The following is a 14,838-nucleotide window of genomic DNA, read 5'->3' on the forward strand; positions in this document are numbered from 1 at the left end:
TGTATCACAAAAAAAGGGATTTACTAGCATTGTGAAAGTAAATTCCCCTGGCAGAAAAGAAATAAAAAGTGGTAACAAGTTAAAAAATATTCTTAAAAATTCATTTTTAATTTGTTGACATATTGATAAAGTTTGATAAATATTCTTAAAATAATTACATTACATGTGTGTTTCATGAGAATCTGTTAGTTTGATTGGCTAATGACAATCGAGCGTCATTAAAAAAAAAACCCATCATATCAAAATGAAATGTTACATTCGTGATGACAGGTGCTTTCACAAAAAAGTGCACAGATAAATAAAAGAAAAACTTGATAAAACTTTTTTTCATGGTCTTAGCATAAAAATGTTTTTATAAGAAATGAATGCCTCTTTTAGTAATTTGATAGGGTTGTAAAAGTGTTAATCGTGCACACATTTTTAGAATAAGCTTCCGCGCTTTATACAAAATGTGCTTCAGTCAACACTTTTACACCCCAATAAAATTACAAAAAGAAGTATTCATTTCTTAAATAATACTGTAGTTGTTTTAAAATCATTGTGTCTTGTATCCTTTGGGATTGATATTGATACTTTTTTTTGTTTCTTTTATGTTCTTTTATGTATTAAAATTATTTACACAAAGGAGAAGGTAAATTTTTGGGTTTATTTGGCCCTCTAAATTATTAAAGCAAAACCATTTCTAATCAGATTCTTAAGCGGCAGAAGGAAGAATTATTATTTTTATTGAATTGTAGCAAATGACAGTGGGTTTAGACACTAAAACATTGCGATGGAATTTTGTGGATTCAATTGAGCCTCCTAGAACTGTCCATTGCAGAACAACAGATTTGTTGACCAAAGACAATTTATATGCACAAGTAACAGTTAGATTTCACACAAGACAGGTAAGCTGTGCTAGTTCTAGAAAGGATTTGTATGCCAATTCACTTACCTATGTCTGTCATTCTGCATATCAAATATCAAATATCTGTCCAGACTTTTTTTTCGTTATTCCTGCAGATATTGACCTGATTTATAGTCTGGCTTACAACAAATGTTTAGTTCATTGGATAATGTTAAGTTTTCGTGATTTGAATCATTTATGGTGTACTATAGTCGATAGGTCAACTTTATTTGGTGTATAAAATGATTGTAAAGTGTACATGTCCTTCTGACTTGGTTCATCTGACCTTGGTCTCATTTTAAAGGGTCACTTATATTATTATGTTAATATGATACCTGTAGTAAAACCTTTGATTTTTTTCAAAGAATTTCTACCTAAAATTCAGTCAAGATTAGTAAGCAGACAAAACATTTCAGCATGTTTTCTCTTGTTGGTACATAAGTGTATAATGATGACTCACAGATTGAGTTTGCATTTATATTCAGATTTATTGCAGCATAATGGCCCTTAGAACTAGAAAAAATCATGAAAATTGAATTTGTTTTCATACTTTTATTTGGTAATGCCTACAGAACTGAAGCTGACTTTTGGTACATAACAACGGGTATATGAGATGACTTACGGCTGTTGGACCTTTAAAATTTCATGATAATTGTACTTGTCCTGACAGGTTTTTTATACGACCGCAAAAATTAAAAATTTTTTGGTCGTATATTGGTATGACGTTGGCGTCGTCGTCGTCGTCGTCGTCGTCGTCGTCGTCGTCGTCGTCGTCGTCGTCGTCCGGCGTCGTCTGGCGTCGTCCGAAGACACATTGGTTTTCGCACTCTAACTTTAGTTTAAGTGAATGGATCTCCATGAAATTTCACCATAAGGTTCAATACCACGAAAGGAAGGTTGGGATTGATTTTGGGGGTTATGGTACCAACAGTTAAGGAATTAGGGGCCAAAAAGGGGCCAAAAATAAGCATTTTTGTAACTTTCAGACAATAACTTGTGTGTAAGTGTATGGATCTCTCTGACATTGTACCACAAGGTTCCATATCACAAAGGGAAGGCTGTAATTGATTTTGGGGGTAATTGCCTCAAAATTTTAGGAATTAGGGGCCAAAAAAGGGGCAAAAAACAAGCATTTTTCTAGTTTCATGACAATAACTTGTGTGTAAGTGTTTGGATATTTCTGAAATTGTACTACAAGGTTCCATATCACAAAGGGAAAGCTGGAATTGAGTTTGGGGGTAATTGCCCGAAACGTTTAGGAATTGGGGGCCAAAAAGGGGCCAAAAATAAGCATTTTTCTAGTTTCCAGACAATAACTTGTGTTCAAGTGTATGGATCTCTCTGAAATTGTACTGCAAGGTACCATACCACAAAGGGAAGGCTGGGATTGAGTTTGGGGGTGATGAATCATAAGGGGGTTCAAAAAATTTGGGGGGGGGGGGATTTTTTTCCATTTTAAGTTGGTTATTTCTGATTTATATTTAAAAGCAAATAATAATGATATGGTAGGAGATATACACCAAACAGGATGTGTAAATTATTATATAATAAGTATTGTGCAATAGCAAGAAATTTTCAATTGCACGTACAGTATTGCACAATAGCAAGAAATCTTCAATTGCGCAGTATTGCGCAATAGCAAGAAATCTTCAATTGCACAGTATTGCGCAATAGCAAGAAATATCCAATAGCACAATATTGCGCAATAGCAAGAAATTGTCAATTGTACAGTATTGCGCAATAGCAAGAAATATTCAATTGCACAGTATTGTGCAAAAGAAGATACTTCGTATAAATTGCTTATTTCTTGATCAATTTCAATGGGGTTTTATTCTTGAATTCTTGGGGTTCTTTAATATGCTGAATCTAACCGTGTATTAAGTTTTTGGATTTTGGGCCCCGTTTTTAAATTGGTCCACATTGAGGTCCAAAGGGTCCAAAATTTAACTTTGTTTGATTTCATCAAAAATTGAATTATTGGGGTTCTTTGATATGCCGAATCTAACCGTGTATTTAGATTTTTAATTTTGGGTCCCGTTTTTTAAATTGGTCTACATTAAGGTCCAAAGGGTCCAAAATTAAACTTAGTTTGATTTTAACAAAAAATGAATTCTTGGGGTTCTTTGATATGCTGAATCTAAACATGTGTTTAGATTTTGATTATGGGCCCAGTTTTCAAGTTGGTCCAAGTTGGGGTCCAAAATTAAACTTTGTTTGATTTCAACAAAAATTGAATATATGGGGTTCTTTGATATGCTGAATCTTAACATGTATTTAGATTTTAGATTTTTGGCCCAGTTTTCAAGTTGGTCCAAATTGGGGTCCAAAATTAAACTTTGTTTGATTTCAACAAAAATTGAATATATGGGGTTCTTTGATATGCTGAATCTTACCATGTATTTAGATTTTTTATTTGTGGGCCCGCTATCAAATTGGTTCATATTGAGGTCAAAAGGGTCCAAAATTAAACTTTGTTTGATTTCATCAAAAATTGAATAATTGGGGTTCTTTGATATGCCAAATCTAACCGTGTTTTTAGATTTTTAATTTTGGGTCCCGTTTTTTAAATTTGTCTACATTAAGGTCCAAAGGGTCCAAAATTAAACTTAGTTTGATTTTAACAAAAATTGAATTCTTCGGGTACTTTGATATGCTGAATCTAAACATGTGTTTAGATTTTTGATTATGGGACCAGTTTTCAAGTTTGTCCAAGTTGGGGTCCAAAATTAAACTTTGTTTGATTTCAACAAAAATTGAATATATGGGGTTCTTTGATATGCTGAATCTAACCATGTATTTTGATTTTGGACATTGGACCATAATAGGTAAATTAAAAAAATTGAAGTTCTTAGACCACATTCTTTCTGTGTCAGAAACCTATGCTGTGTCAAATATTTAATCACAATCCAAATTCAGAGCTGTATCAAGCTTGAATGTTGTGTCCATACTTGCCCCAACTGTTCAAGGTTCGACCTCTGCGGTCGTATCAAGCTGCGCCCAGCGAAGCATTTTATTTTGTAATACCTGCAGATATGAAGTTGTCTAAAGATGACTTTCAGATCAAGTTCTATTTGACAATCTTTTGGTTATAAGACTGCAAGTCTGACACTTTGTTCACAGAAATCAAATACATTGAATAAAATGAATTAATGGAATGAAATTGTGACTGATACTCAATAGAACGTAATTGGTAGATATTTGAATTATAATTCCTTTCAAGATATTAAATTAATATATAGATTTATAAATTAGACAAAATATTCAAAGTGACCATGATTTAGTAATAATAAAATAAGGATATGTATATACTAGAGTTACAGTTTTTTTTACACACAGGCAGTATTACAGTATTAACCTCTTCAAAAGATGAGTACTTTATCAACCACTGCTTTATATTGATAAATAAAGGTTTTAGCTACCAATTCCTGTTGAAAAATGAAACAATGCAATACTGATGCTTTGTTTTATATGTAACTGACCATTTATTTTTATTATATGACCGCAAAAAAATTTTTGTGGTCATATATTGGTATGACGTTGGCGTCGTCGTCGTCGTCGTCCGGCATCGTCCGAAGACACATTGGTTTTCGCACTCTAACTTTAGTTTAAGTGAATGGATCTCTATGAAATTTTACCACAAGGTTCAATACCACAAAAGGAAGGTTGGAATTGATTTTGGGGGTTATGGTACCAACAGTAAAGGAATTAGGGGCCAAAAAGGGGCCAAAAATAAGCATTTTTGTAACTTCCAGACATAACTTGTGTGTTAGTGTATGGATCTCTCTGACATTGTACCACAAGGTTCCATATCACAAAAGGAATGTTGGGATTGATTGTGGGGGTAATTGCCTCAAAATTTTAGGAATTAGGGGCCAAAAAAGGGACAAAAAATAAGCATTTTTCTAGTTTCATGACAATAACTTGTGTGTAAGTGTATGGATCTTTCTGAAATTGTACTACAATGTTCCATATCACAAAGGGAAAGCTGGAATTGAGTTTGGGGGTAATTGCCGAAACGTTTAGGAATTGGGGGCCAAAAAGGGGCCAAAAATAAGCATTTTTCTAGTTTCCAGACAATACCTTGTGTTCAAGTGTATGGATCTCTCTGAAATTGTACTGCAAGGTACCATACCACAAAGGGAAGGCTGGGATTGATGATGGGGGTAATTGCCTCAATATTTTAGGAATTAGGGGCCAAAAAGGGGCAAAAAACAAGCATTTTTCTAGTTTCAGGACAATAACTTGTGTGTGAGTGTATGGATCTTTCTGAAATTGTACTACAAGGTTCCATATCACAAAGGGAAAGCTGGGTTTGAGTTTGGGGGTAATTTCCCTAAACGTTTAGGAATTTGGGGCCAAAAAGGGGCCAAAAAACACATTTTTCTAGTTTCCAGACAATAACTTGTGTTCAAGTGTATGGATCTCTCTGAAATTGTACTGCAAGGTACCATACCACAAAGGGAAGGCTGGGATTGAGTTCGGGGGTGATGAATCATAAGGGGGTTCAAAAAATTTGGGGGGGATTTTTTTTTTTTTTTCCTTTTTTTTTTCTTTTAAAATTTTCCATTTTAAGTTGGTTATTTCTGATTTATATTTAAAAGCAAATAATAATGATATGGTAGGAGTTACACACCAAACAGGATGTGTAAATTATTATATAATAAGTATTGTGCAATAGCAAGAAATTTTCAATTGCACAGTATTGCATAATAGCAAGAAATCTTCAATTGCACAGTATTGCGCAATAGCAAGAAATCTTCAATTGCACAGTATTGCGCAATAGCAAGAAATATCCAATAGCACAATATTGCGCAATAGCAAGAAATTGTCAATTGTACAGTATTGCGCAATAGCAAGAAATATTTAATTGCACAGTATTGTGCAAAAGAAGATACTTTTTATAAATTGCTTATTTCTTGACCAATTTCAATGGGGTTTTATTTTTGAATTCTTGGGGTTCTTTAATATTCTGAATCTAACCGTGTATTTAGTTTTTGGATTTTGGGCCCCGTTTTTAAATTGGTCCACATTGAGGTCCAAAGGGTCCAAAATTAAACTTTGTTTGATTTCATCAAAAATTGAATTATTGGGGTTCTTTGATATGCCGAATCTAACCGTGTATTTAGATTCTTAATTTTTGGTTCTGTTTTCAAATTGGTCTACATTAAGGTCCAAAGGGTCCAAAATTAAACTTAGTTTGATTTTAACAAAAATTGAATTCTTGGGGTTCTTTGATATGCTGAATCTAAACATGTATTTAGATTTTTGATTATGGGCCCAGTTTTCAAGTTGGTCCAAATCGGGGTCCAAAATTAAACTTTGTTTGATTTCAACAAAAATTGAATATATGGGGTTCTTTGATATGCTGAATCTAACCATGTATTTAGATTTTTGATTTTTGGGCCCCGTTATCAACTTTGTCCACATTGAGGTCAAAAGGGTCCAAAATTAAACTTTGTTTGATTTCATCAAAAATTGAATTCTTGGGGTTCTTTGATATGCTGAATCTAACCATGTATTTAGATTTTGGATATTGGACCATAATAGGTGAATGTCCAATTTAAAATTTTTAAGTTCTTAGACCACATTCATTCTGTGTCAGAAACCTATGCTGTGTCAAATATTTAATCACAATCCAAATGCAAAGCTGTATCAAGCTTGAATGTTGTGTCCATACTTGCCCCAACTGTTCAGGGTTCGACCTCTGCGGTCGTATCAAGCTACTCCCTGCGGAGTATTTTATTATAGAAATATCTTTTAGCACTACTTGACTAGGAAAGCAATTTTCTATTATGCAACAAAAATTGCAAGAATATATCTCTGCATTGATAATTTGATGATTTTTTCGATTTACAAGATACTGTCATGTAAGTTGTAGGTCAATCATCACATAAGAAAATTTCTAGTTGACCGTGTAACATCAAATTATTTTGTTTTTAAAATATACAAATGTACTATAATTAATAGATTAATTGTTAATTGCATATGCATATGCATATTTATTGTGTATTTGTGATTTAATTAAAAATAAAATTAATATAGATCCATTCATTATTTCAGACATTAGCTATCTATGATAGATTTGGGAGACTTGCATATGGTAGTGAAGATTTGATTAAAGACGTGTTAGAATTTGTTGTGTTTGAAAAACATATTTCTGATGAATATGCTAACTGGAGAATTCACAGTAAAATTATTCCAAAATGGATACCAGTTAGAGATCCTTTACATAAAACTTACATTAAACCCCATATGGAGCCAATACCTGATGAGGAGGAAGACAAACCAGAAAAAGAGGCTGTTAAAGCATAGATCTTAAGAAATAGCTCATTTGGACAATATGTGCAAACAATCACCCTAAAAAACACAGTTTGAGTTGAAGAATAGAAGGAAGATGCCATTCACTTTATGTCTGCAAATCTGATATTTAACCAGCAGATAGTTTGTTTGGTTCCAATTAGTTGCATCTTTCTAAGTGATAATTTTTGTATATAAATACGTTTTTTACTTGTACTTTGTTTGCTTTGTACATGTTTTATTTATATATGAGTTGATAATATAGACATTTTAATTGAACAGGAACTTCATAGTTTGAAAGTGTATATTGCCATTTTAAATTTGCTCTAGCTAAATGAATACTAACTGATCATTTTTTATGTCCCATTTATGGGCATTATGTTTTTCGGTCTGTGCGTGCGTTCGTTCGTACGTTAGTATGTTCGTTCGTTCGTTCGTCCTTCTGTCCTGCTTCAGGTTAAAAATTTTCAGGTTAAAGTTTTTGGTCAAGGTAGTTTTTGATGAAGTTGAAGTCCAATCAACTTGAAACTTAGTACACATGTTCCCTATGATATGATCTTTTTTAATTTTAATGCCAAATTAAAGTTTTGACACCAATTTCACGGTCCACTGAACATAGAAAATGATAGTGCGAGTGGGGCATCCGTTTACTATGGACACATTCTTGTTTAGTTCACCTCTAAAATGGTGAGGAGGATTAGTCAAGCAGTCTCAAAGTCCATATCTGTGTCTGTGTGTCCATGATTTTCTGCCTTTCATGTTTGAAGTTAAAAATCATTTTAAGATCAAAAGTAGCCTATATCCATGAGGCTGTAAGGATACATTTGGGAAATATAGCAGTTTTCCGTCAAATTTAGGTCACTTATCCCTCCATTTCTTGATTTAGTGACATGTTTTTAGTGTGATGTCAAAATGCAGTTCTCAGATACTAATTTACCTTCGTTCAGATAACTTGATATAAGAGTATATGTAAGGGAGTATAACAGTTTTATGCCACAGTTGGTTACTCTGATCAACATAATATTTCATGTTATAGTGACTTTGTTTAAGTCAAGTAGTTGCCCTTCCAGATCTGAGATACTAAATGACCTTGATTGATTTGAATTTATATAAGGCTTTAACAAAATTATGTCATTGAGGAGTAATTTAACTATTTAGTTACTTTGATTCAATTTAACCTTGAAGTTAATTACTCCATTGCATTTAAGTCTGCAATCCAAAATTGATGCCAGTCTTAACCCAAACAAATTCATTATGGCTGGCATTGCAGCCCTTTTGCATTGAAAATAGTTCACTTCCCTGACATCGACCGCAAAACATTTTGCGGTCGTATATTGGTGTCACCTCTTGGTCAGCGTCGTCTGAAGACAGTTGGTTTCCGGATAATATCTTTAGTATAATTAAATAGAAATCTATGAAATTTAAACACAAGGTTTATAACCACAAAAGGAAGGTTGGGATTGATTTTGGGGGTTATGGTCCTAACAGTTTAGGAATTAGGGGCCAAAAAGGGGCCCAAATAAGGATTTTTCTAGTTTCCAGACAATAACTTGTGGAACGGTGTATTGATCTCTCTGAAATTATAACACAAGTTTCCATACCACAAAGGGATGGTTAGGATTTGCTTTGGGGGGGGGGGGGGGGGGTTATGGCTCAAACCGTTTAGGAATTAGGGGCAAAAAAGGGGGAAAAACAAGGGTTTCCTGGTTAATGGACAATTACTTAAGACAATTTAAAAGCAGTGTAAGGGAGGTAATACAAACACAACGTTTTGATAACCTCCCTTACACTGCTTTTAAATTATGTATAAAGAAATTTTGTATTGTCTTGAGATGATTAGCTGTCAATTGATTTTTAGAAATTACTATTAAGGAATATTAATTTTAGCCATGAATATGTATGTCATTTTCTATTTTAAGACTTTTATGATGTATTTAAATGGGTAATTATGGTTGCAAACTCCATTGGAGGGGGTTAAAAAGAAGGGGGGGGGGGGGGGGGGGGGGGGGTCAATACGCAACAGCATAGTGTATTGCACAAAAGCAAAAAAAAAGGAGGGGGGTAAATTTTTTTTTTAATTTATGTGGAGAGGTGGGGTCAATTCGCAACAGCAAAGTGAATTGCACAAAAGCAAAAAATTGAATATAAATTCAAATCATATAACCAATTCTTAAGTTCTTTGACTACAGTTATTCTGTGTCAGAAACCTATTATGTGTCAAATATTTAATTACAATCCAAATTCAAACCTGTATCAAGCGCGAATATTGTGTCCATTTTTGCCCCAACTGTTCAGGGTTGGACCTCTGCGGTCGTATCCAGCTGCGCTCTGCGAAGCAAATTATTAAAGATTCTATTAGTTATAAGGACAGTTGCAGGAACTAGTTAAACTTTGTCATCATGGAAAACCTATGTTTATCTGATAGACTTTTATCACGCTACCCTCACTCTCCCTCTCAAATCTCTTAATAGATTTTACATGCACTATATTATTGTTAGGGCTGGAGGAACTTTTATTATTGGAATTGAGCCGATGGATGATTTTTCACTAAAATTTTGGGAATTTAGGATTAGAACATATAGGAAATAACATACAGTAATATTCTACTAGGAAATCAAGATTTGCATTTCATTTCTCTGAACCCTTTAGAATGAGGAAAACTGCTAGCACCTATCTCATGTACTTTGTGACACACAGATAGTTATGTCTTCAACATTATATTGAAATGATCATATTCAATGTAGCAATGAAGAATTTTGAATAAGATAGCTTTGCAACTAAGATTTCATCATGGTAACATATTTTTTAATAACATGCTAGAATTGGACAGTTTAATCTTTATTTATATGAATATATATGAATAGAAATGAAAAAAAAATCTACAGACTAATCTTAACGAATCAAAAGAACAGAATTCTCAATCTGGAAAGTGAAATTATTCAACTAAAAAAGTGGAGAATAGCTTAACCAAAACTAATACAAATATCACTCCAACTCAGATTAATTCCACTTTTGGTCACCAAACTCAAAGATCATACACCTGGCCAAAGTCAACACCATCAAAACAGCTGTTGTCAACAACAAATTGATCACAGGATCAGAATGTTGAAACTCAAATTGTACAAAATATATGCATCAATACAGCTATAACAACCCAACTTGCAATGCAATTTAGATCATCTTATCCAATGACAGTAGCCCCACCAATCTTCAGCACTCAATAACTGTCTTCGTTCTCCATTACCAGCATATTGTCATTTTCAAGTCCATCATCGACCCATACACCCCAACCCTCCTGTGCCTGTGTATAACCATGCAATGTCTTACTCAACAGACAATACAACATCTACTGTCATCTACCTACAATTATCCAAACACCATTCCTTTCATGAATGTTCAAACAGCTACTCAAGCAACGCTAATGATCGGTGCTCATCCTTTATATTTAAACCAACAACAACAGTCAAACAATCATTTACAACATAGGCCTTATTCCAATCCTACACAACAGCTTCCTGAACAAGAAAATTGCCAACTATAAATCTAGATCACCAAATACTGCAACTTAGACCTGTTATGTTAATCATAAGTCTAAATTATTCTGAACAAACTCAATCACAAAACATTCCAAGTGGTGCCCATTCACTTGATCCTGGAAGACAGCAAGAACCGTTTACAAGAGTAACAAATCAGCATGAATCACATGCTACTCATTTTCTAATCATCCAATAACCTCTCAACCACTCAACTAGAAGCAGATAGAGCCAAAGATGGCATAGCCTCCATAGATACAGTAACAAAGTATATCCTACCTATAACAGTTAGTATAATAGTCCCAGATCCTACAAGAAACCACAAATAAGATTTCATTTCTACCTACACCAAACAAAGAAGCCTTACAACAACCTAATGAACTCATTCATCATCCAAACAAACAAGTGGAGCACAATGACAATATAACCTCAGAACCAAACAACCTTTTTCATTTAAATGGTCTTAACAAGCTCCTTCCAGAACGAAAAGAAATGGCAATATCAACCAGACTCTATTATATCTCATCCAGGCTGCAATATAGAAGGCATTCAGTCAAACCATCAATACCTACATACTTTGAATCTACAAAATATAATTGTTTACCATCAAGCTTTCAAGAACATTTTCTTCGAGACTTTCAAAAACAAACAAAAACTAGTATGGCAAACTTGTTTCTATCTCTGGCGAATATGACTAGATGTCCTAATGAAATTGAACCTATCTCAAACTTTAAAGCACAAAGAAGTCAAGGGGCGTATCTAGTTTATGGCCAAAACAATGGTCTAACAAAGTAAAGAAATTAGAGGAAGGAAATATTCGTATCATTGCAATAACTTAGGTTGCAACTAAACCCCAACTCTAAACCCATCAATACCTATATGCCAACAATAAATAAAACTTAGAAACACTATAGGCTGAACGTCTGGTTAGATAATTTTTTTGAAATTTCAAACTAATTATGTAATCGTCTTGCCTGGCGATCTCAATAGGACACTACTTCCCTCAAGAATGAACAAGCATGTTAGAAATTTGAAAGACTGTTCGAGAGGTTCAACCACTTGTTCAACCCGATAAAGGTTATCAACCAACGTTTTTTCATCATTCAAACAATCGACTATATCCTTTCCAACAGGAACAATATACCTACGAAATCCGAAAATTTAGGTAAATCCTATGCCAATACATCTGCACACTGTGCTGCCAATCTCAAAACCAACATCATTATTCCTCTTTCGACACACAATGGAAACCAAAGAAAAATAAAGAAAACCTAAATTTTATGGGAAAAAAAGAGATGAAGAGAAATATTTCTGAAGGAGTTGCAACAGAACGAATTACCAACAAAGAAAATCAATTTGTAAATAGAGAGTATATCAAATTCGCTCATAAATGCCCCAAATCGGTGTATTACAACCAAAGTCACACAACTTAAAGGGCCAAAACAGATAGCCTCGCCAGAGGTTTTAGAAATATTAAGAGATTTCCAAAGTTCTTTATAACAAATGGTCCAATATAGGCAAACAATCGGGCCACTCTTTGCAAAAGTTCAGATAATCTCAACGGGCAGATCAAGATATCGGAAACACCATTCATAGCCAAATTATGAACACTTCAGGATCACAGATGTTGTATAGACTAATTAGGGGAAACAAAGGGATAAGGGATTTGATGAAAATAAATTTCTTTTTTTCACCTAAAGATTAAATGAAAGCTTTTTGTAAATTTACTATCTGGATGACAGGGTCTATTCAGAGAAAAATTAACAGGTTTTTGGGAAATACTTTTTTATAATTAATCATTCACTGCGAGATTAATATTTCCAAAGGGCTGTTAGAAGGCGAAATAATTACAGTTGACATACTTGGTAGGCCTATTACGAATGATTCCGATAATAGAAATAGGCGTGTTATACACCATTTTGTAGATAATTCAAGATAGATTTACAGGATAACAATTTTCAGTGTGATAGACAACCGCAAAATTGAAATATAACGGAAGTTCGCGACCGGGTGACATTTCTCAAATATACGAGTTAGGTACCTTGTGTTATATGAAGGTATATAGGATTTTTTTTCAGAGACAAGTCATGTGGCTTCATATTTTATATGCAGATGTCCGTCATGTTACGAAGTTTCCGTCGGTCACATGTCCAATGTCCTTAGGTCAGTGAACAAGGTTAAGTTTTCGTGGTCAAGTCTATATCTCAGATACTGTAGGCAATAGGTCAACAATATTTGGTGTTTGGAATTCACTGTAAGGGTTGTAAATGTCACAGGTTTCATTTGACCATGACCTCATTTTTATGGTTCATTGGTCATTTTTAAGTTTCAACTTTCAAATTGTGTTACTGTTAATGAAAAAAAATATACATATATTGGAGAATTGTGATATATCTCTGCAGCAAAACAGCAGAAGATATCAAGGGGACAATAAAAAAACATAAGTTAAAGAAAGACAGAAAATAAACACCATGTGCACAAAAGAAAATGACGAACATGGACAAACACTGTCCACTAAAACATCATACAGAAAACTAAAAATTGAACAACACGTACCCGGCCCAATAAATCTGGAGGGACTCACCGGAGCGTGTCGGAAGCCGATAAGCAGTGTTTGCTTCTTTCACTAGTGGTGCCCGTCGGTTTTGCTCACAAGTCAAAATCCGGTGACAACTCGCATTCAGTGATGTAAAAAGGGATGAAAAGTTAAGCTTTAAGATTTTTTTTTATTAATTAAAAAGTTCCTTTTTCAAGCTTTTGTGAAACTGCATGTGTTATACCACGCCTGGTAAACCATCAAATCTCAATCAAATGGTTAAGCGAGAAAAAACTTTACTGGCACTTCCTGTTGAGCTTTTCTGGTATACAATATCAAAAGTGTAATCAGGGTAGGTCGACTTTTCATCAAATAATTGCCAATCTGTGGATTTGTTGTTTAATAGGAGAATGTCATGCCATAGATAAAGGAATGCGAGCTTGTCTCCTTTATTTCTCGGACCAATGTGATTTAAAATGACACCGGAATGACTTTTCTCCCGCAGGTAAGTGCGACCAACACAGTCATTTATTGACAAAATGACAGTGAGATCATCAATAAAGCTAACGTATAATCGTATTCTGTTTAATCAATATAAACGTATTAAAACAGGTTTTTTTTCTATTTCTTTACGAATATAATTTTATTAAGCTAAGTATGTTATAAAGTATGTCAGATTGAGATTGTCTGGTATCGGTTATGATATTCTGAAACAATGTTGAGATCTTCTAATGAATAAAACTTTCAACTAGCTTAGTGTCAATCAGAGGCGACATTTAAAATTCATGACCCTTCTGTATAGTATTTGTCATTTTACTTGTTTCTCGTTTCGACGTTATTTTTTTATGGATCCATGTTGGTCTAAAAAAGATACATTGTGTAATTAAGAGTTGTGGCTTTTTAATGTCTAGCGAACGAGATGTAGAGTCTAGCGCTGAAGATTTAAAGTCTACCACTGACGATATAATTTTTAAGTCTAGCGCTGTAGATATAAAGACCAGCGCTGTAGGTATAAAGTTAAGCGCTGGACAAATAAAGTCTAACGCTGGAAATGTAAAGCTCGGTGCTGTAGAACTTAAGTCCAGCGCTAGAGATGCAAAGTCCAGCACTGTAAATATAAAGTCAGCGGACAGTAAAAGTGAGCGGCTTTACAGCTCAAGTGCTTGAATTTACAGCTCCAGTGCTAGAATTTTCATCCTGAGTTTTGGAATTAACATCTTCAGTGTTAGAATTTATATTTACAGCACTTGACTTTGCATCAACAAGGTTGTACGTCTAGATCTACAGCACAGGACGTTACATCTCCAACGCTTGACTTTATATATCTTAAAGGAGCGTTAGGCTTTACATCTCCAGAGCTAGAATTTACATCTCCAGCGCCGTACTTTACATCTTCAACGCTAGATATTAAATATTAAGAACATCAACGGTGACTGGGGATTAGAGATATGGTCACTCTTGGTCTTCTACCGACCAGCAGTAAAATCCTTGCCAAGGCGGGGCGTCCGTTTGGTTGTATGGCATGTATAAAAATTCGCAGCCACGTCCGGTCAGAATGTGACAGCTAAATCCGATGCCTCGTGTAG

At 34.2% G+C, this 14,838-nt stretch overlaps 1 protein-coding gene across 1 annotated transcript in view; it reads left to right on the forward strand.

Moving 5' to 3' along the window:
- The window catches only part of LOC127728116 (probable 39S ribosomal protein L45, mitochondrial), a 33,971-nt gene extending 26,509 nt beyond the window's left edge, over positions 1–7,462 (forward strand). The window contains exons 7-8 of the mRNA XM_052235353.1: positions 738–887; positions 6,947–7,462. Of these exons, the coding sequence (XP_052091313.1) occupies positions 738–887; positions 6,947–7,198 (402 nt within the window). The 3' untranslated portion in view covers positions 7,199–7,462. The remainder of the gene's footprint in view (positions 1–737; positions 888–6,946) is intronic.
- Positions 7,463–14,838: the final 7,376 nt, after the last annotated feature.

Source organism: Mytilus californianus, unplaced genomic scaffold (assembly GCF_021869535.1).
Source record: "Mytilus californianus isolate M0D057914Y unplaced genomic scaffold, xbMytCali1.0.p SCAF_2, whole genome shotgun sequence".
Classification (NCBI taxonomy): Eukaryota; Metazoa; Mollusca; class Bivalvia; order Mytilida; family Mytilidae; genus Mytilus; species Mytilus californianus.